This window comes from Pongo abelii, chromosome X (genome assembly GCF_028885655.2).
Source record: "Pongo abelii isolate AG06213 chromosome X, NHGRI_mPonAbe1-v2.0_pri, whole genome shotgun sequence".
Lineage (NCBI taxonomy): Eukaryota > Metazoa > Chordata > Mammalia > Primates > Hominidae > Pongo > Pongo abelii.
The window spans coordinates 1,043,540-1,066,743 of NC_072008.2; the positions used below are offsets into that span (position 1 = coordinate 1,043,540).

A 23,204-nucleotide genomic window follows, 5' to 3' on the forward strand; every position below is an offset into this window, starting at 1 on the left:
CAAACTGCTGGGATTATAGGTGTGAGCCAACTCACCCAACCCACCATCTAAATTCTGTCTCTGAGATTTACCTCATACCACCCCCTCTCCTGGCACCCATCCCTGCCCCTGAGAAAAGGGAGGTGAAGGAGACCAGGAACCACAGTTGTTTTCAGCTAAGAGGAAACTTCAGCTCAGAAAGTCCCTGCCTGGCCCACACCCCTCATTCTAAAGAGAGAACTGGGGCTTCCCAGCAAGGAACAAGGAGATGGCACAGACAAGGCTACGTCTGTTCAAACAGTGACATTCTCTGGGCCATGTGTTCATCAAGCAAAAGATATCACCATCCCGATGTTCACAGACCAGGACAGGAACCTACAGGAAGCCGCTTACAGGTGCTGGGATGAATCTCAGAGCTTGGTCCTTTGAACACATCCCTCAGGGCCACGTTCTGGCCTTAGCACTGGAGGTTAAAGATGCACAGGACCATTGTTTCTGGAAAGGCAGGGAAGTATAAATAAACAAATGCTCAAGGTCTTCTGAAGGTGACCTGTGAGGGAAGCAGAGAACTAAGAACTGGAGGTGGAGGGTTTCCAGTCATGGCAGAAGGCAAAGAACTGGAGCTTCCCAGCAAGGAACAAGGAGATGGTGCAGACAAGGCTACATCTGTTCAAGCAGTGACATTCTCTGGGCCATGTGTTCATGAAGCAAAAGATATCACCATCCCCATGTTCACAGACCAGGACAGGCACCTACAGGAAGCCACTTACAGGTGCTGGGATGAATCTCAGAGCTCGGTCCTTTGAACACATCCCTCAGGGCCACGTTCTGGCCTTAGCACTGGGGGTTAAAGATTCACGGGACCATTGTTTCTGGAAAGGCAGGGAAGTATAAATAAACAAATGCTCAAGGCCATCTGAAGGTGACATACAAGGGAAGCGGAGAACTGAGAACTGGAGGCGGAGGGTTTCCAGTCATGGCAGAAGGCAAAGAACTGGGGCTTCCCAGCAAGGAACAAAGAGATGGCACAGACAAGGCTACGTCTGTTCAAACAGTGACATTCTCTGGGCCATGTCTTCATGAAGCAAAAGATGTCACCATCCCCATGTTCACAGACCAGGACAGGAACCTACAGAAAGCCGCTTACAGGTGCTGGGATGAATCTCAGAGCTCGGTCCTTTGAACACATCCCTCAGAGCCACGTTCTGGCCTTAGCACTGGAGGTTAAAGATTCACGGGACCATTGTTTCTGGAAAGGCAGGGAAGTATAAATAAACAAATGCTCAAGGTCATCTGAAGGTGACCTATGAGGGAAGCAGAGAACTAAGAACTGGAGGCGGAGGGTTTCCAGTCATGGTGCAAGGCAAAGGGGTAGAAGGAATTACATGGTGAGAAAGGAAGCAAGAGAGAAGCCAGGGTCTTTTTTTTTTTTTTTTTTTTTTGAGATGGAGTCTCACTCTCTTGCCCAGGCTGGAGTGCAGTGGTGCGATCTCGGCTCACTGCAACCTCCGCCTCCCAGGTTCACGCCATTCTCCTGCCTCAGCCTCCCGAGTAGCTGGGACTACAGGCGCCCACCACCATGCCTGGCTAATTTTGTGTATTTTTAGTTTCACTGTGTTAGCCAGGATGGTAAAAGAACAAGCTCTCACACAAACTCACAAAGGAGAGCTCATTTACTGTCTCATTACCTTGGGGACTGCACCAAGCTATTTACTAGGGATTCACCCCATGACCCAAACACCTACCACCAGACCCCACCCCCCAACATTGGGGATCCCATTTCAACATGAGATTTGGAGGGTACAAACATACAAACTCTATCACCATCTCAATTTTTTTTTTTTTAGAGAGAATCTTGCTCTGTTGCCAGGTTGGAGTGCAGTGGCATGATCTCGGCTGACCGCAACCTCCGCCTCCAGGGTTCAAGCGATTCACCTGCCTCAGCCTCCTGAGTAGGTGGGATGACAGGTATTACAGCTACACGTCCATGGTGGGCTGTGGGACGGTGATAAAAGTAGGGACAGAGAAGTCTATGTTCAGCCAAGATGGAATCATGGAAACGCACTTTACCCTCCCATCTGAAACAATCAAGAAAAACATGGAAAAATGCAACTGTGTTAATTTCTTTTTTTTTCTTATTTCTTATTATTATTATTGAGACAGAGCTTCACTCTTGTTGCCCAGGCTGGAGTGCAATGGCACGATCTTGGCTCACTACAACCTCCGCCTCCAGGGTTCAAGCGATTCTCCTGCCTCAGCCTCCCGAGTAGGTGGAATTACAGGTGCCCGCCACCACGCCTGGCTAATTTTTGTATTTTTAGTAGAGACAGGGTTTCACCGTGTTGGCCAGGCTGGTCTCAAACTCCTGACCTCAGGGGATCCGCCCACCTCAGCCTCCCAAAGTGCTGGGTTTACAGGCGTGCGCCACCACACCCCGCCAACTGTGTTAGTTTCTTAAGGCTGTGACAATAAATTAAAACAGATTGGGAGGTTTCCAAGAAAAGAGATTTATCCTCTACCAGTCCTGGAGACCAGAAGTCTGAGATCAAGGTGTCTCAGGGCTGTGCTCCTTCCAGAGGCTCTAGGGGAGGATCCTTCCTGCCTCTCCCAGCTCCTGGGGGCTCCAGGCATCCCTGGTCTTGTGGCCACATCACTCCAGTCTCTGCCTCTGTCTCTGTGTGGCCTCATCCTCTGTGTCTGTGTCTCCTCTTCCGTCTCTTAGAAAAAAACCTACCATTGGAATTTGGACCCACCGTCAATCCAAGATGGATTTCATTTTGAGATCCTTCACTTAATTGTATTTGCAAAGACCCTATTTCCAAATGAGGTCCTATTCGCAGGTTCTTGGGGGTTAGCACATGAATCTATCTTTTGTGGATCATCATTCAACTCATTGCAATATTGTTTTGTACCTTCTAGAGGCTCTAGGGGAGGATCCTTCCTGCCTCTCCCAGCTCCTGGGGGCTCCAGGCGTCCCTGGGCTTGTGGCCACATCACTCCAGTCTCTGCCACCATCTCCAAGTGGTCTCCTCCTCTGTGTCTGTGTCTGCACTTCTGTCTCTTATAGGGATACCTGGTATTGGATTGAGAATCCACCCTAAACCTAGGATGATCTTATCTCAAGATCTTTTACTCATTACACCTGCAAAGACCCTATTTTTTTTTTTTTTCTTCTTTTTTTGAGACAGAGTCTCACTCTGTCACCAGGCTGGAGTGCAGCGGCGCGATCTCGGCTCACTGCAACCTCCGCCTCCCGGGTTCAAGCAATTCTCCTGCCTCAGCCTGCTGAGTAGCTGGGACTACAGGCGCCCCCCACCGCGCCCAGCTAATTTTTTTTTTGTATTTTTAGTAGAGACGGGGTTTCACCGTGTTAGCCAGGATGGTCTCGATCTCCTGACCTTGTGATCCGCCCGCCTCGGCCTCCCAAAGTGCAAGGATTACAGGCGTGAGCAACCGCGCCCGGCTTTTTTCTTTTTTTGAGACAGAGTCTCACTGTGTCACCAGGCTGGGGTGCACTGGCGCGATCTTGGCTCACTGCAACCTCCGCCTCCTGGATTCAAGCGATTCTCCTGCCTCAGCCTCCCAAGTAGCTGGGATTACAGGTGCACGCCACCAGGCCCAGCTAATTTTTGTATTTTTAATAGAGACGGGGTTTCACCATGTTGGCCAGGATGCTCTCGATCTCTTGACCTTGTGATCCACCCGTCTCAGCCTCCCAAAGTGCTGGGATTACAGGCGTGAGCCACCGCGCCTGGCCAAATGCAAAGACCCTATTTCAAAATAAGGAAATAAGAAAATATTTCACAGCTGGACTTGATGTTGCGTGTCTGTGGTCCCAGCTTCTCTGGAAGCTGAGATGGGGGGATTGCTTGAGCTTGGGAGTTCAAGGTTGCAGTGAGCTGTGATCTCACTACTGCAGTCCAGCCTGGTTGACAGAGCAAGACTCTGTCTCAAAAAAATAAAAAAATAAATAAAATAAAATAATAAAGAGTGGGTGAGGCCAGGAGTTCCAAGACCAGCCTGGCCAACATGGTGAAACCCTGTCTCTAGTGAAGATATAAGAAATTAGCTAGGTGTGGTGTCGGGCACCTGTAGTCCCAGCTACTCGGTAGGCTGAGGAAGGAGAAGGCTTCAACCCAGGAGGCGGAGGTGGTGGTGAGGAGAGATTGTGCCACTGCACTCCAGCCTGGGCGACAGAACAAGACTCTGTGTCAAAAAAAAAGAAAAAAGAAAAAAGAAAAAAAAAAGAGTGGAGATAATTACAACAACCTACTCTTTAAATTCTAAACAAATGGACTGGGTGCGCTGGCTCACACCTATAATCCCAGCACTTTGGGAGGCCGAGGCGGGAGGATCACTTGAGGCCAGGAGTTCGACACCAGCCTGGCCAACATGGTGAAATCCCGTCTCTACTAAAAATACAAAAATTACCAGGCACAGTGGTGCACGCCTGTAACCCCAGCTACGTGGCAGGCTGAGGTATGAGAATCACTTGAACCCAGGAGGTGGAGGATGCAGTCAGCTGAGATCAGGACACTTCACTCCAGCCTGGGGGACAGAGTGAGAGTCTGTCTTTTTTTCTTTTTCTTTCTTTTTTTTTTTTTTTTTGAGACAGTCTCGCTCTGTTTCCAGGCTGGAGTGCAGTGGCACGGTCTCGGCTCACTGCAACCTCCGCCTCTCGGGTTCAAGGGATTCTCCTGCCCCAGCCTCTTGAGTTACTGGGATTACAGGCACGCACCACCATGCCCAGCTAATTTTTTGTATTTTTAGTAGAGATAGGGTTTTACCACTTTACCCAGGGTGGTGTCCAACTCCTGAGCTCAGGCACTCCGCCCGCCTCGGCCTCCCAAAAGTGCTGGGATGACAGACGAGAGCCACACCAGGCCGGGTGTCTTCTAAACATTTTAGGGAGACGTGAGACATGAATTAAACACATTTAAGATACACATTGGTTCAGTCCAGAAAAATGGGGAATCTCACAGCGAAAGCTCCCAGGTTATGGGTAGATTTAAACATTTTGTGATTGGTAATTGTTTGAAACAATTTTTTGTTGTTGTTTTGAGACGGAGTTTCACTCTTGTCCAGGCTAGAGTGCGGTGGCGTGATCTCAGCTCACTGCAACCTCCGCCTCCCGGGTTCAAACGATTCTCCTGCCTCAGCCTCCGGAGTAGCTGGGATTACAGGCGCCACCACGCTCAGCTAATTTTGTATTTTTAGTAGAGACGGGGTTTCTCCATGTTGGTCAGGCTGCTCTGGAACTCCTGACCTCAGGTGATCCACCCTCCTCGGCCTCCCAAAGTGCTTGGATTACAGGCGTGAGCCATTGTCCCCGGCCGAGAATTATTATCAATAGAAAAGAATGTCTGGGTTATAATGGTATAGGGTTTGGGGACCAAGGTTTTATCAAGCAGATGACGCCTCCAGGGAGCAGGCTTCAGAGAGAAGAGATTGTAAATGTTTCTCCTTTTTTTTTTTTTTTTTTTTAGACAGAGTGTTGCTCTATTGTCCAGGCTGGAGTGAAGTAGCGTGATCTCGGCTCACCGCAACCTCTGCTTCCCAGGTTCATGTGCTTCTTCTGCCGCAGCCTCCCAAGTAGCTGGGATTACAGGTGCCACCATGCCCGGCTAATTTATTTTTTTTTTTGCCACTGCACCCAGCCGATTGTAAATATTTCTTATTCAGACTTAAGATCTGTGTTAGGCCGGGCGCAGTGGCTCAAGCCTGTAATCCCAGCACTTTGGGAGGCCGAGGAGGGCAGATCACCTGAGGTCAGGAGTTGGAGACCAGCCTGGCCAACATAGTGAAACCGTGTCTCTACTAAAAATACAAAAATTAGCCGGGCGTGGTGGCGCACGTCTGTAATCCCAGCTACTTGGAAGGCTGAGGCAGGAGAATTGCTTGAACCCGGGAGGCAGAGGTTGCAGTGAGCTGATATCATGCCGCTGCACACCAGCCTGGGCGACAGAGTGAGACTCCACCTCAAAAATTAATAAAATAAAATAAAATAAAGTAAAATAATAAAATAAAATAAAATAAATGAAATGAAATGAAATAAAATAAAATAAAATACTCTAATTTTCCCTCCACTTTTCTGTGTAAAAACTGGTCATAAAGCCGGGCGCGGTGGCTCATGCCTGTCATCCCAGCACTTTGGGAGGCCGAGGAGGGTGAATCACCCAAGGTTGGGAGTTCGAGACCAGCCTGGCCAACATGGAGAAACCCTGTCTCTACTAATAATACAAAAATTAGCCAGGTGTGGTGGCGGGCACCTGTAATCCCAGCTACTCGGGAGGCTGAGGCAGGGGAATCATTTGAACCCGTGAGGCAGAGGTTGCAGTGAGCTGAGATCACGCCATTGCACTCCAGCCTGGGCAACAGAGCGAGATTCCACCTAAAAAATAAAATAAAATAAAATAAATAGGCCGGGTGCGGTGGCTCACGCCTGTAATCCCAGCACTTTGGGAGGCCGAGATGGGCGAATCACAAGGTCAAGAGATCGAGTCCATCCTCACTAACACGGTGAAACCCCGTCTCTACTAAAAATACAAAAAATTAGCCGGGCGTGGTGGCGGGCACCTGTAGTCCCAGCTACTTGGGAGGCTGAGGCAGGAGAATGGTGTGAACCCGGGAGGCGGAGCTTGCAGTGAGCAGAGATCGAGACTCCGTCTGAAATAAGTAAATAAATAAAGAAATAAATAAATATAGGACTCTAATTTTCCCTCCCCTTATCTGTGTAAAAACTGGCCGTAAAGAAATTCCCTCACCTCCCTTGTTTGTCTGAAGATCCTAAGATTTCCATTCCAGAGAGGAACGGGAATTCCGTTCTTTTCTTCTGCCCCACACCCAGAAGAAAGGAGCTCTGTTCAGAGACACCAAGAAGAATCTAGAAAGACAGGCCTGGCTGGATTTCCTCACTCATCCATGAGCCTTAGATCTGGCCCTTTTCCACCCATTCTGTTTCTACACAGCTGTCCAGACTGTGTTAAACCTAAGCTTAAAAACGAACAGTGTCACGCCTGGCGCGGTGGCTCACGCCTGTCATCCCAGCACTTTGGGAGCCCGAGGCGGGTGGATCACGAGGTCAAGAGATTGAGACCAGCCTGGCCAACATGGTGAAACCCCGTCTCTACTAAAACTACAAAAATTAGCCAGGCGTGGTGGTGGGCGCCTGTAGTCCCAGCTACTCGGGAGGCTGACGCAGGAGAATCACTTGAACCTGGGAGGTGGAGGTTGCAGTGAGCTGAGATCAAACCACTGCCCTCCAACCTGGGTGACAGAGCGAGACTCAGTCTCAAAAAAAAGAATGTGCCAAGATCATCTATCACTGTGTGGTTTTTCTGCAGACAGATCACTTGGGCCCAGGAGTTCGAGCCAGTCTAGGCAACATAGCGAGACCTCGTGTGTACAAATAAGTGTTTTTATAAAATTGCCTGGGCACGGTGATCCCAGCCTGTCATCCCAGCACTTTGCGAGGCCAAGACAGGCGGATCACGTGAGGTAGGAGTTCGAGACCAGCCTGGCCAACAGGGTGCAGCCCCGTCTCTACTAAAAATACAAAAATTAGCTGGGTGTGGTGCTGCATGCCTGTAATCCCAGCTACTCAGGAGGCTGAGGTATGAGAATCATTTGAACCCGGAGGCAGAGATTGCAATGAGTTGGGATCACACCACTGTACTCCAGCCTGGGGGACAGAGTGAGACCCTGTCTCAAAAAAAAAACAAAACAACAACAGAAAAAAAAAAAAGAAAAACAACAGAAAAGAAGAGAAAAAACAGAGGTTTATAGCATCTCCACAGGCTCCTGTTATCACTAATGTAAACCACAAATAAAATTTGAATGCCTGCTTAACCATCTGAATGGATCCCTTCCCTGAGCTAAGGACATTTGAAAGTTAAGGCCGGGCGTGGTGGCTCATACCTGTCATCCCAGCACTTTGGGAGGCCGAGGCAGGTGGATCATGAGGTCAGGAGATCGAGACCATCCTGGCCAACACGGTGAAACCCCGTCTCTACTAAAAATACCAAAACATTAGCTGGACGTGATGGCGGGTGCCTGTAGTCCCAGCTACTCGGGAGGCTGAGGCAGGAGAATGGCGTGAACCCGGGAGGCAGAGGTTGCAGTGAGCTGAGACCTCACCACTGCACTCCAGCCTGGGCGACAGAGCCAGACTTTGTCTCAAAAAAAAAGACGAAACAGGCCTCCAGGTAGCAGACTTTTTTTGCCACTGCACCCAGCCGATTGTAAATATTTCTTATTCAGACTTAAGGTCTGTGTTAGGCCGGGCGCGGTGGCTCACGCCTGTAATCCCAGCACTTTGGGAGGCCGAGGCGGGCGGATCACGAGGCCAGGAGATCGACACCATCCTGGCTAACACGGTGAAACCCCGTCTGTACTGAAAATACAAAAACAATTAGCCAGGTGTGATGGCGGGTGCCTGCAGTCCCCCTACTCAGGAGGCTGAGGCAGGAGAATAGCTTGAACCTGGGAGGCGGAGCTCGCAGTGAGCCGAGATCGTGCCCCTGCACTCCAGCCTGGGTGACAGAGCAAGACTCCATCTCAAAAAATAAAATAAAATAAAATAAATAATAAAATAAAAATAAAATAATGCTGAAGGGGTATCATGAGGCTTGTCCGACCTTCTCTGCATCATGGTCTCAACCAGTCTTTCATGTTGTCGACAAAAAGAGTCAAAGTCTGTGAAATATTTGAAGACGTTCATTCTGAGTCAAATATGACTGACCATAGCCCGTGATACAGCCCTCAGGAGGTTCTGAGAACGTGTGTCCAAGGTGGTCGGGCGCAGCCTAGTTTTATACATTTTAGGGAAGCACGAGACGTCAATCAAATACATTTAAGAAACACATTGGTTTGGACCAGATGCGGTAGCTCACAGCTGTAATCTCAGCACTTTGGGAGGCCAAGGCGGGTGGATCACCTCAGGTCAGTAGTTCAAGACCAGCCTCAACAACGTGGCGAAACCGCATCTCTACTAAAAATACAAACATTAGCCGGGTGTAATGGCGCACGTCTGTAATCCCAGCTCCTCAGGAGGCTGAGGCGGGAGAATTTCTTGAACTCAGGAGGCTGAGGTTGCAGTGAGCCGAGATCGTGCCATTGCACTCCAGCCCAGCGAAAGAGCGAGACTCTGTCTCAAAAAAAAAGAGCGGGGGGGTGTCAGGCATGGTGGCATAAACCCAGCACTTTGGGAGGCCGAGGCAGACGAATCACTTGAGATCAGGAGTTCGAGACCAGCCTGACCAACCTGGAGAAACCCCGTCCCTACTAAAAATACAAAATTAGTTAGGCGTGGTGGTGCATGCCTGTAATCCCAGCTACTCAGGAAGCTGAGGCAAGAGAATCGCTTGAACCCTGGAGGTGGAGGTTGCACTGAGCCGAGATCTACTACTGCACTCCAGCCTGGGCAACAAGAGCAAAACTCCGTCTCAAAAAAAAAAAAAAAAAATTGGATAAGAATTTAAGGTTTGTAGGGCATAAGTCCCCAGACATCTTAGATAGGAATCTGGGCAAGTTAAAAAAAATCAGAGTGATCAGGCGCGGTGGCTCATGCCTGTAATCCCAGCACTTTGGGAGGCTGAAGAGGGCGGATCACGAGGTCAGGAGATCGAGACCATCCTGGCTAACACGGTGAAATCCTGTCTCTACTAAAAATACTAAAAATTAGCCAGGCGTGGTGGCGGGCACCTGTAGTCCCAGCTACCCGGGAGGCTGAGGCAGGAGAATGGCATGAACCTAGGAGGCAGACCTTGCAGTGAGCCGAGATTGCGCCACTGCACTCCAGCCTGGGCGACAGAGTGAGACTCCGTCTCAAAAAAAAAAAAAAAAAAAAAAAATCAGAGCTTCATCCTCAATGTTAACTCCAAAACGTCCTTGGCAGACAGGAGGGGTGCACTCAGATGGTTGTGGGGGGCTTAAAATTTTATTTTGGGTTAGCGTTAGTTGGCCAGGCACAGTGGCTCATGTCTGTCATCCCAGCACTTTGGGAGGCCAAGGCGGGTGGATCACCTGAGGGCAGGAGTTTAAGACCAGCCTGGCCAACGTGGCGAAATCCCGTCTCTACTAAAAATACAAAGATTAGCTGGGCATGGTGGTACACGTCTGTAATGCCAGCTACTCAGCTACTGAGGCAGGAGAAACGCTCGAATCCAGGAGGCGGAGGTTGCAGTGAGCCGAGATTGCACCATTGCACTCCAGCCTGGGCAACAGAGCGAGAGTCCGTCTCAAAAAACAAAACAAAACACCTGTGATGTCAGCTACTCAGCTACTGAGGCAGGAGAAACGCTCGAACCCGGGAGGCGGAGGTTGCAGTGAGCCGAGATTGCACCATTGCACTCCAGCCTGGGCAACAGAGCGAGAGTCCGTCTCAAAAAACAAAACAAAACAAAAAAAACAGTAGCTAATAAGTGGCCTCTGAAAAGGACATCAGTTTGGGAGTTTTTGGCCCAAACCTGGGAGAATAATAAGACGTGGGGAATTCTTTGTGTGGGCAGAAGAACATGCAGAGTGAGAAACCCAGTCTCCGTTTCTTGGAAAGCCTGGTTCTCATCTGTTCTCAGAACCTGTCTCTCAGCCACTAAACTTTAGGATAAGCTGCCAGACAAGGGAGATTTGAAATCCTGCAACTCACAGCTTCCAGGTAATCCTCAGTTCTCGAGAAGTAGAAACCGACCCCTCTGAGCCATGGGATTTTGGTTCTGGAAGTTCTGTGGGCTCCAGAGGAATGAGGGTTTTTTGGTTTTTGGTTTTTATTATGAGACGGAGTTTCACTCTTGTCACCCAGGCTGCAGTGCAGTGGCACGATCTCGGCTCACTGCAACCTCCGCCTCCCGGGTTCAAGAGATTCTCCTGCCTCAGCCTCCCGAGTTTCTGTGAGTACAGGTGCCTGCCACCACGCCTGGCTAATTTTTCTTTCTTTTTCTGTTTCTGTATTTTTACTGGAGACAGGGTTTCGCCATGTTGGCCAGCCTGGTCTCGAACTCCTGACCTCAAGTGATCCACCCCTCTCGGCCTCCCAAAGTGCTGGGATTACAGGCATGAGCCACTGCGCCCGGTCAGAAACAGGTTTTTCTTTTGTTTTGTTTTGTTTTTATGTTTTCAGATGGAGTTTCACTCTTGTTGCCCAGGCTGGAATGCAGTGGCACAATCTCGGCTCACTGCAACCTCTGCCTCCCAGGTTCAAGGGACTCTCCTGCCCCAGCCTCCTGAGTTTCTAGGAGTACAGGCGCCTGCCCCCACGCCCGGCTAATTTTTCTTTTTTGTTTTTGTATTTTTAGTAGAGACAGGTTTCGCCATGTTGGCCAGCCTGGTCTCGAACTCCTGACCTCAACTGATCCACCCGTCTCGGCCTCTCAAAGTGCTGGGATTACAGGCGTGAGTCAATGCGCCCAGTCAGCAAGAGACTTTTTTTGTTTTGTTTTGTTTTGTTTTGTTTTATGTTTTGAGATGGAGTTTTACTCTTGTCGCCCAGGCTGGAGCGCAGTGGCTTGAACTCGGCTCACTGCAACATCTGCCTCCCGGGTTCAGGTGATTCTCCTGCCTCAGCCTCCTGAGTAGCTGGGATTACAGGCGCCTGCCATCACGGCCGGCTAATATTTCTTTGGTGTTTTTAGTAGAGATGGTGTTTCACCATGTTGGCCAGGCTGGTCTTGAACTCCTGACCTCGTGATCTGCCTGCCTCAACCTCCCAAAGTGCTGGGATTACAGGCGTGAGCCAGTGAGCCCAGCCCAGAAGCTTGAGCTTTTTGTCATGGAGAATTTCCAGTTGGGAAGGAGATATCGAGACAGGATCATTCTGATCACAGTGCCCCAGGGAGACCCCTGTGAGGGGCGCTTTCTGTCATGTAGAGAAAAAAGTACAGCCTGAATGAGAAGCTCTCCGGCAGCATCATCAATGCCTCCAACCCCCAAGAGAGCAGGTGCTCTGCAGACCCCGCCCCACAGCTGAATGGTTTCTCCCTGGGGAAGCCAAGGCCCCTCTCCTTGCCCCTTAATCCCATTCCCCTGAGAGCAGGGCTTCTATTTCTTTCTTTTCTTTTCTTTTCCTTTTTTTTTTTTGAGATGGAGTCTCACTCTGTCCCCCAGGCTGGAGTGCAGTGGCTCGATCTCGGCTGGCTGCAACCTCCGCCTCCTGGGTTCAAGTGATTCTCGTGCTTTAGCCTCCCAAGTAGCTGGGACTACAGGCGCCGCCACCACGCCTGGAGAATTTTTTTTATTTTTAGTAGAGACGGGGTTTCACCGTGTTAGCCAGGATGGTCTCGATCTCCTGACCTCGTGATCCACCCGCCTTGGCCTCCCAAAGTGCTGGGATTACAGGCGTGAGCCACCGCACCCAGCCTTTCCTTTTTTTTTTTTTTTTGAGACAAAGTCTCGCTCCTGTCCCCCAGGCTGGAGTGCAATGGCGCGATCTCAGCTCACTGCAACCTCTGTCTCCCGGGTTCAAGCGATTCTCCTGCATCAGCCCCCCGAATAGCTGGGATGACAGGCGGCTGCCACCATGCCTGGTTAATTTTTCTATTTTTAGTAGACAGGGTTTCACCATGTTGGCCATGCTGGTCTCTAACTCCTCTGACCTCAGGTAATCCTCCCGCCTCGGCCTCCCAAAGTGCTGGGATGACAGGCGTGAGCCACCGCGGCCAGCCCAGAGCTTTTATTTCTTATCTCTGCATTCCCCCAACTCAACCTTCTCCCCAGCTCCCCTGCTCCCCTACCCCACCTCCTCCCCAACCCACCTCCTCCTTCACCTGCTTCTAGCCCCTTCCAGGAAAGCTGATGTCCCTTTTGAAAGAAAAATAAATCGCCGGGCGCAGTGGCTCACGCCTGTCATCCCAGCACTTTGGGAGGCCGAGGCGGGAGGATCACTTGAGGTCAGGAGCTTGAGACCAGGTCAGGAGATTGAGACCAGCCTGGCTGACACGGTGAAATCCCGTCTTTACTAAAAATACAAAAACTTAGCTGGGTGTGGTGGCAGGTGCCTGTAATCCCAGCTGCTCGGGAGGCTGAGGTAGGAGAATCGTGTGAACCCGGGAGGTGGAGGTTGCAGTGAGCCGAGATTGCGCCACTGCACTCCAGCCTGTGGACAGACTGAGACTCCATCTCAAAAAAAAAAAGAAAAGAAAAAATATGGGAAAGTTCTCTACATCGACATCAGCAACAAAGTATGAGCCACTGACAAGAACATCCACCTTCGTGGCCAGTTCCAGCAGCCTTGGTGAGCCATCTGATTTGGCTCTTGGAAAGACAAACTTCTCTACATGAATGGTGAAAGTCAGAAACAGGGTATGAGCCATTGACAATCAGACCCACTACAGTTTGCAGTTTGAGGAGCCCTGGTAAGCCATCTGGTTGAACTCTTGGAAAGTTAAAGTTCTCTACATCGATGTCAGCAACAAAGTATGAGCCATTGACAACAACATCCACCTTCGTGGCCAGTTGCAGCAGCCTGGGTGAGCCATCTGGTTGAGCTTTTGAGAAGATAAACTTCTCTACATCCATGTCAAAAGGAAGATATGAGCCATTGACGAGAAGATCCACCATGGTGCCAGTTCCAGCAGCCTTAGTGAGCCATCTGGCTGAATTCTTGGGAAGATAAACTTCTCTACATCAATGTCAACCAGAAGATATGAGCATTTGACAAGAAGATCCACCATGATGCCAGTTCCAGCAGCCTGGGTGAGCCATCTGGTTGAATTCTTGGGATGACAAACTTCTCTACATCAATGTCAAAAGGAAGATATGAGCCATTGACGAGAAGATCCACCATGGTGCCAGTTCCAGCAGCCTGGGTGAGCCATCTGGTTGAATTCTTGGGACGACAAACTTCTCTATATCAATGTCAACCAGAAGATATGAGCCTTTGACAAGAAGATCCACCATGGTGCCAGTTCCAGCAGCCTGGGTGAGCCATCTGGCTGAATTCTTGGGAAGATAAACTTCTCTACATCAATGTCAACCAGAAGGTATGAGCCTTTGAGAAGAAGATCCACCATGGTGCCAGTTCCAGCAGCCTGGGTGAGCCATCTGGCTGAATTCTTGGCAAGATAAACTTCTCTACATCAGTGTCAAAAGGAAGATATGAGCCATTGACGAGAAGATCCACCATGGTGCCAGTTCCAGCAGCCTTAGTGAGCCATCTGGCTGAATTCTTGGGAAGATAAACTTCTCTACATCAATGTCAACCAGAAGATATGAGCATTTGACAAGAAGATCCACCATGATGCCAGTTCCAGCAGCCTGGGTGAGCCATCTGGTTGAATTCTTGGGATGACAAACTTCTCTATATCAATGTCAACCAGAAGATATGAGCCTTTGACAAGAAGATCCACCATGGTGCCAGTTCCAGCAGCCTTGGTGAGCCATTTGGCTGAATTCTTGGGAAGATAAACTTCTCTATATCAATGTCAATAAGAAGATATGAGCCTTAGACAAGAAGATCCAACATGGTGCCAGTTCCAGCAGCCTGGGTGAGCCATCTGGCTGAATTCTTGGGAAGATAAACTTTTCTACATCAATGTCAACCAGAAGATATGAGCATTTGACAAGAAGATTCACCATGATGCCAGTTCCAGCAGCCTGGGTGAGCCATCTGGTTGAATTCTTGGGACGACAAACTTCTCTATATCAATGTCAACCAGAAGATATGAGCCTTTGACAAGAAGATCCACCATGGTGCCAGTTCCAGCAGCCTTGGTAAGCCATTTGGCTGAATTCTTGGGAAGATAAACTTCTCTATATCAATGTCAACCAGAAGGTATGAGCCTTTGAGAAAAAGATCCACCATGGTGCCAGTTCCAGCAGCCTGGGTGAGCCATCTGGCTGAATTCTTGGGAAGATAAACCTCTATATCAATTTCAACAAGAAGATATGAGCCTTTGACAAGAAGATCCACCATGATGCCAGTTCCAGCAGCCTTGGTGAGCCATCTGGCTGAATTATTGGGAAGATAAACTTCTCTATATCAATGTCAACCAGAAAATATGAGCCTTTGACAAGAAGATCCACCATGGTGCCAGTTCCAGCAGCCTGGGTGAGCCATCTGGTTGAATTCTTGGGAAGATAAACTTCTCTACATCAATGTCAACCAGAAGATATGAGCATTTGACAAGAAGATCCACCATGATGCCACTTCTAGCAGCCTTGGTGAGCCAGCTGATTGAGCTCTTGGTAAGATAAACTTTGCATTGATGTCAATAAGAAGGCATGATTCATTAAAGACAAAAAGTCCCATTATTGTGCCCAGTTCCAGCAGCCTTGGTGAGTCATCTGATTTGGCTCTTGGAAAGACAAACTTCTCTACATGAATGGTGAAAGTCAGAAACAGGGTAGGAGCCATTGACAAGCAGACCCATTATGGTTTGCAGTTTAAGGAGCCTTGGTAAGACATCTGGTTGAACTCTTGGAAAGTTAAAGTTCTCTACATCGATGTCAGCAACAAAGTATGAGCCATTGACAAGAACATCCAGCTTCGTGGCCAGTTCCAGCAGCCTTGGTGAGCCATCTGATTTAGCTCTTGGAAAGACAAACTTCTCTACATCAATTCTGGAGCGAAGCAGCGTGCTATGGTTTGGGTACGGTTTGTTTGGTCCTGCCAAGTTGCATGTTGAAATTTGACCCCCAGTGTGGTAGTGGGGCCTGGTGGGAGATGTTTAAACCATGTGGGTGAATCCCGTATGAATGGCTTGGTCCTGCCTCCATAGTCATGAGTGAGTTCTCATTCTCAGTTTCCAGGAGAGCTGGTTGTTGAAAAGAGCCTGGCACCTCCACCCCTCTCTCTTGCTTCCTTTCTGCCCATGTGGTCTCCACACACAATGTCTTCCTTTCACTTTCTGTCATGACTGGAAGCAGCGTGATGTCCTCACCACACCAGGTCCAAACACCATGCTTCCTGGACAACCTGGAGAACCCCCATGAGCCGAATAAATAATCTCTTTTTTTAAAAATTTTATTATTATTATACTTTAAGTTTTAGGGTACATGTGCACAACGTGCAGGTTTGTTACATATGTATACATGTGCCATGCTGGTGTGCTGCACCCATTAACTCGTCATTTAGCATTAGGTATATCTCCTAATGCTATCCCTCCCCCCTCCCTCCACCCCACAACAGGCCCCGGTGTGTGATGTTCCCCTTCCTGTGTCCATATGTTCTCATTGTTCAATTCCCACCTATGAGTGAGATCATGTGGTGTTTGGTTTTTCGTCCTTGCGATAGTTTGCTGAGAATGATGGTTTCCAGTTTCATCCATGTCCCTATAAAGGACATGAACTCATCATTTTTTATGGCTGCATAGTATTCCATGGTGTCTATGTGCCACATTTTCTTAATCCAGTCTATCGTTGTTGGACATTTAGATTGGTTCCAAGTCTTTGCTATTGTGAATAGTGCTGCAATAAACATACGTGTGCATGTGTCTTTATAGCAGCATGATTTATAATCTGTTTTTCTTTTTTTTTTTGAGACACAGTCTTGTTCTGTCACCAGGCTGGAGTGCAGTGGCGCCATCTCGGCTCAATGCAAGCTCCACCTCCCTGGTTCAATTGATTCTCCTGCCTCAGCTTCCCAAGTAGCTGGGACTACAGGTGCACGCCACCACGCCCAACTAATTTTTGTATTTTTAGTAGAGATGAGGTTTCACCATGTTGGCCAGGATGGTCTCGATCTCTTGACCTCATGATCCGCCTGCCTCGGCCTCCCGAAGTGCTGGGATTACAGGGGTGAGCCACCGCACCCAGCCAATGATCTCTTCTTTATCGATTACCCAACCTCAGGTATTCCTTTACAGCAACATGAATGGACTAAGACACAGCTCCTGCAGGAACGGGGAGGCTAAGACGGTAGAGGTGTAGACTGTGCAGCCGTCTTTCACCTTTGCTGATGTTGTTATCTAGGTGTCATTTTCCATTGCATGTGCATGAAGCCCTATGCTTTGTTTAGGCGCCAACTGTTTGTATCGTAACACATCTCAAGTCTGCTTGGTTCTTTTTTTGGGGACGGAGTTTTGCTCTTGTTGCCCAGGCTGGAGGGCAATGGCACCATCTCGGCTCACTGCAACCTCCACCTCCTGAGTTCAAGGGATTCTCCTGCCTCAGCCTCCTGAGTAGCTGGGATTACAGGCACTCGTCACCACGCCCGGCTAATTTTTGTATTTTTTTTTTTTTTAGTGAGCCACCACCCCTGGCCTGCTTGGTGTTTCTTATGATTTTGTAGACGGCACAAAAGGCATCTGTATTTTTGTGTGTGCAAGTGTGTGTGCAGGTGTGTGTGTGCCAATATGCTTGTTTGTGCAGAGGAGTGTGCAGATGTGTGTGTAGTTGTGTGTATGCACATGTGCACAGTGTCCAGGTGTGTGGGGATGTGTGTGTGCAGGTCTGTGTGTGCAAACATGCATATGTGTGTGCAGGTGTGTGTGTGTACAGATGTGTGTGCAGGTGTGTGTGTGCATATGTGTGTGCAGATGCGCATGTGTCATTGTGTATATGCACGTGTGCTCTGTGTGCATGCATGTGTGTGCACAGATATGTGTGCAGGTATGTGTGTGCAGATGTGCACTGTGTGCAGGTGTGTGGGGATGTGTGTGCACAGGTCTCTGTGCAGATGTGCTTGTGTACAGATGTGCATATATAGACAAGTGTGCATGCAGGTGTGTGCCATTGTGTTTGTGCAGACGTGTGTGCAGGTATGTGTGCAGATATGTGTGCAGGTGTGTGTGCAGGTGTGCAGATGTGCATGTGTAATTATGTGTATGCACATGTGCACTGTGTGCAGGTGTGTGTGTGCAGATGTGTGTGTAGTTGTGTGTACGCCCATGTGATGTGTGTGTGTGCAGGTCTCTGTGCAGATGTGCTTGTGTGCAGATGTGCATGTGTAGACAAGTGTGTGTGTGTAATTGTGCTTGTTTGTGCAGACGTATGTGCAGGTGTGTGTGCAGATGTGTGTGTGTAGCTGTGTGTACACACATGTGCCCTGTGTGCAGGTGTGTGGGGGATGTGTGTGCACGTCTGTGTGTGCAGACATGCATATGTGCTTGCAGGAGTGTGGGATGTGTGAGTGTGCAGTTCTGTGTGTGCAGGTGTGTGTGCAGACATGTATGTGTGTGCAGGTGTGTGTGCAGGACTGTGCTAATGTGCTTGTTTGCGCAGATGTGTGTGTAGCTGTGTGCAGATGTGTGTGTACGCCCATGTGCCCTGTGTGCAGGTGTGTGGGGATGTGTGTGTGCAGGTCTGTGTGTGCAGATGTGTGTGCAGACACGCATGTGTGTGCAGGAGTGTGTGTGTAGACGTGTGTGGGACTCACACTTGAGCTGTTCCACAGGCCACTCTTTGGAGACGAGGTCAGGAGCCAATGAACTCACGGAGCAATTACAGGTTTCCCAATCCTAAGAAATGAGGAAGCAGGGGAGGGAGGAGCAGGGAGGGCCTGATGAGACAGAGGAGCTCTGAAGGGAGCTACTCAGAAGCGGGAGTCTCCGAGAGAAGAAAAGCAAGTGAAAGGAGAGGAAGCGGATGCCGTGGGGTAAGCTAAGTTCTTTCGTTCTGTGGTCTTCGAGCATGTCGAGTCACCCGGGTACATGTTTCTGCTGTGTCTGTCGATCGGAAAGAAAGAGACTGAACCGTAACATAAGATTTCAAACGTTGACTCAAGCCAAAGTGGGGACAGCGGCCCGGAAGACTGAGACCCAAGGAACGTTGGATATGAGTTGTCTTCTGCCTTTGTTATACGCAGGTTTTTAAAGGCAAAATAAAAAAAAAAATTAAATAAAATAAAAAGAGGGAGGTGTTGTTGGAGGACAGGGAGGGGGCTTCTGTGAAGCTGTTTGCTGGGAATTCTCGTTGGTTTACAGAAAAAAACAATTGATTAATGATTGGCTGTACATTGCTAAGCTACAGGGCATTGGGGTATAGTATCTAGCATGGAATTATTACGTGAATTGATAGCTATCTGTGGCATCCGGAAGCCGTTTCGAGAGATGAACGCGGACGGGCGTGGTGGCTCACGCCTGTCATCCCAGCACTTTGGGAGCCTGAGGCGGGTGGATCACCTGAGGTCAGGAGTTCGAGACCAGCCTGGCCAACATGGAGAAACCCCGTCTCTACTAAAAATACAAAATTAGCTGGGCATGGTGGTGGCGGGCACCTGTAATCCCAGCTACTCGGGAGGCTGAGGCAGGAGAATCGCTTGAACCTGGGAGGCAGACGTTGATGTCTCAAAAAAAAAAAAGAGAGATGAAAAGAGATGAACGCATAACTGAAATGGGGAGGGAGTGTGATGGTGTTACTGGTTACTAGAAAGGGGTCCTGATCCAGACTCCAAGAAAGCGTTCTGGGATCTTGTGCAAGAAAGAATTGGAGGCAAGTTCACATTGCAAACTGAAAGCAAGCTTATTAAGATAGTAAAGGGGGGCCGGGCACGTTGGCTCATGCCTGTAATCCCAACACTTTTGGAGGCTGAGGCGGACGGATCACCTGAGCTCAGGAGTTCGAGATCAGCTTGGCCAACATGGCAAAACCACACCTTTATTAAAAATACAAAAAATTAGCTAGGCGTGGCAGTGTGTGCCTATAATCCCAGCTACTTGGGAGGCTGAGGCAGGAGAATCGCTTGAACCCACGAGGTGGAGGTGCAGTGAGCCCAGATAGCAGCACTGCACTCCAGCCTGGGCAACAAGAGCAAAACTCTGTCCCCAAAAAAAGATAACTAAAAGAAAAAATCACGGGGAGAGATGCTCCACTACAAGGGTGTCTGATAAAGGATTCATCTTTGTCATGACTATCTTTTGCAATAATCAATATTATATATATATATATTTTTTTGGGGGGTGGGGGCATCTGGTTCTGTCACCCAGGCTGGAGGACAGTGATGCAATCACAGCTTACTGCCGTCTTGAATTTCTGGGCTGAAGCAATCCTCCCATCTCTGCCTCCCGAGTAGCTAGGCGAAAGGCAAATGCCACCATTCGTGGCAAATATTTGTATTTTTGTAGGGACGCGGGTTTCACTGTGTTTCCGAGGCTGGTCTGGAACTCCTAGACTCAATCTGGCTTCCTGCCTCAGCCTCCCAAAGTGGTGGGATGACAGGTGTGGGCCCCACCGCACCTGGCCCAATATTATCATCTTTAAAGCAAAACGGATTCTTATACTAGGAAGGCTTTTGTTTTGAAGATATCAACACATCAGGAGGTTCCTGTGTCTGTTCAGTCCTGGGTCTATTTAGTAAACAGTATTCATCTGTTCACACATCTTGCGGAATGGCTGACCTCCAGAGAATGCTGCCCGGCCTGTCCCAGTCTCCTTGTTCCCAGCCCCTATTCAAGATGGAGACCCCCTAAGCCGGGCACGGTGTCATCCCAGCACTTTGGGAGGCCGAGGCGGGCGGATCACCTGAGGTCAGGAGTTCGAGACCAGCCTGGCCAACATGGTGAAACCCCGTCTCTACTAAAAATACCCAAAATTAGCCGGGGTGTGGTGGCACGCACCTGTAATCCCAGCTACTTGGGAGGCTGAGGAAGGAGAATCGCATGAACCTGGGAGGCGGAGGTTGCAGTCAGCTGAGATCGCACCATTGCACTCCAGCCTGGGTGACAGAGTGAGACTCCATCTCAAAATAAGTAAATAAATAAATAAATAATAAATAAATAAATAAAACATTTAAGGCTGGGCATGGTGGCACACGCCTGTAATCCCAATATTTTGGAAGGCTGAGGTGAGAGAGGATTGCTTGAGGTCAGGAATTCCAGACCAGCCTGGGCAACATCGTAAGATCCCCCATCCCTCGTGTATAAAAAGAAGATTAAATTATTACAAATTTTTAAAAAGACAGAAATGAAGCATCTTAGTTGCCACCCAGATTGGGGTACTAAGAGTCTGGATTTGGACAGCTTGTTGGGTGTTTTATAGGTGTGCTAAATCAGATGTCACTCTTTTTGTTGAGAGACTCTCGCGCTGTCACCCAGGCTGGAGTGCAGTGATGTCATCTCCGCTCACTGTAACCTCCGCCTCCCGGGTTCAAGTGATTCTCCTGCCTCAGCCTCCTGAGTAGCCGGGATTACAGGCACACGCCACCAAGCCCAGCTAATCTATTTATTTATTTGTTTGTTTATTTATTTTTTGAGACAACATCTTCCTCTGTCGCCCAGGCTGGAGTGCAGTGGTGCGATCTCTGCTGACTGCAACCTCCGCCTCCTGGGTTCAAGCGATGCTCCTGCCTCAGCCTCCTGAGTAGCTGGGATTACAGGCACGTGCCACCACACCCAGCTAATTTTTGTATTTTTGTATTTATTTATTTATTTTTTTTGGAGACAATGTCTTTTTCTGTCGCCCAGGCTGGAGTGCAGTGGCGCAATCTCCGCTCACTGCAACCTCCACCTCCCGAGTTCAAGCAATTCTCCTGCATTAGCCTCCTGAGTAGCTGGGATTATAGGCACGTGCCACCATGCCCAGCTAATTTTTGTATTTATTTATTATTATTATTTTTTTGGAGACAGCGTCTTGCTCTGTTGCCCAGGCTGGAGTGCAGTGGCATGATCTTGGCTCACTGTAACGTCCGCCTCCTGGGTTCAAGTGATTCTCCTGCCTCAGCCTCCTGAGTAGCTGGGATTACAGGTGCCCGCCACCACACCTGGCTAATTTTTGCATTTTTAGTAGAGATGGTGTTTCACCATGATGGCCAGGCTGCTCTGGAACTCCTGACTTCAAATGATCCGCTCACCTTGGCCTCCCAAAGGGCTGGGATTACAGGCGTGAACCACCATTCCCAGCAGGATTTCACTCTTTAAATTTTTGGTTTAAACTCGAGAAGCTCTTCTCAAGGGCTGAAAGCTCATGGTCCCCTATAGGTTTGCTGTAAATCACAGACATGAGGCAGATTGATTAATAAGGGAAAAGACATACACTTTTTTTTCTTTTTTCTTTTTTTTTTTTGAGACAGAGTCTCGCTCTGTCACCCAGGCTGGAGTGCAGTGGCGCCATCTCAGCTCACCGCAACCTCCACCTTCCAGGTTCAACTGATTCTCCTGCCTCAGCCTCTCCAGTAGCTGGGATTACAGGCATGTGCTACCATGCCTGCCTAATTTTTGTATTTTTTGTAGAGACAGGGTTGTTCCATACTGGTCAGGCTGGTCTCAAACACCTGACCTCAGGTGATCTGCCTGCCTCGGCCTCCCAATGTGCTAGGCTTACAGGCGTGAACCACTGCACCCAGCCAGATTTACACATTTATATAATGTGTATACACAAGATTCTTCAGAATGAGGACTCCACCCCACAATGAGGTTCAGAAGCTTGTACACCACATTGAGGCTACAGAAAGGATAGCGGATCGGATCCTGGTACAAAAAAAAAAAGGTTATAGGGTTGGGGGGAAAGAGGAATTCTATTGAGGAGCAATATATAATTTCTACTGAGGACTGAACTCTGATTTTTTTCTTTATTCTTTTTTTTTTTTTTTTTTTGAGATGGCATCTCACTCTGTCGCCCAGGCTGGAGTGCAGTGGTGCAATCTCAGCTCACTGTAACATCCACCTCCTGGGTTCAAGCGATTCTCCTGCCTCAGCCTCCTGAGTAGCTGGGACTACAGGCACCTGCCACCATGCCCGGCTAATTTTCTTTGTATTTTTAGTAGAGACGGGGCTTTCACCATGTTGGCCACACTGGTCTCGAACTCCTGACCTCGTGATCTGCCTGCCTCGGCCTCCCAAAGTGCTGGGATTATACGCATGAGCCACTGCGCCCAGCTTCTTCTTCTTTTTCTTTTTCTTTCTTTTTTTTTATTTTAGATGGAGTCTCACTCTGTCGCCCAGACGGGAGTGCAGTGTTATAATCTCAGCTCACTACAGCCTCCGCCTCCCAAGGTCAAGCAATTCTCCTGCCTCAGCCTCCCGAGTAGCTGAGATTACAGGCGTGTACCACTACTGCCTGAGTAATTTTTGTGTTTTTAGTAGAGACAACGTTTCACCATGTTGGCCAGGCTGGTCTCGAACTCCTGACCTCAAATGATCCACAGGCCTCAGCCTCCCAAAGTGCTAGGATTATAGGCATGAGCCACCACACCTGGCCTCTGACATTTTTTTATCTTGCCCAAATTCCTATCTAAGAGGTCTGGGGAGGCAAGCCCTACAAACCATAAATTCTCATCAAATGGGATTTATTTAACCCTGTATATTGTGATTTACTTTCCAAGCTGACTCTGGCAAACATTACAAGACAAAGAGAAAAAA

At 48.9% G+C, this 23,204-nt stretch overlaps 1 protein-coding gene across 3 annotated transcripts in view; it reads left to right on the forward strand.

Annotated features, from left to right (window-relative positions):
- The first annotated feature begins 18,403 nt into the window (after positions 1–18,403).
- Positions 18,404–23,204, forward strand: part of CSF2RA (colony stimulating factor 2 receptor subunit alpha) — a 36,873-nt gene continuing 32,072 nt past the window's right edge. For 2 of the 3 annotated variants that reach the window (XM_063721370.1, XM_054544271.2), the window contains exon 1: positions 18,409–18,505. In XM_063721370.1, coding sequence (XP_063577440.1) covers positions 18,413–18,505 — 93 coding nt within the window. In that variant the 5' untranslated portion in view covers positions 18,409–18,412. Of the gene's footprint in view, positions 18,506–23,204 lie in introns of all 3 variants that reach the window. The other variant, XM_054544270.1, reaches the window with a different exon arrangement.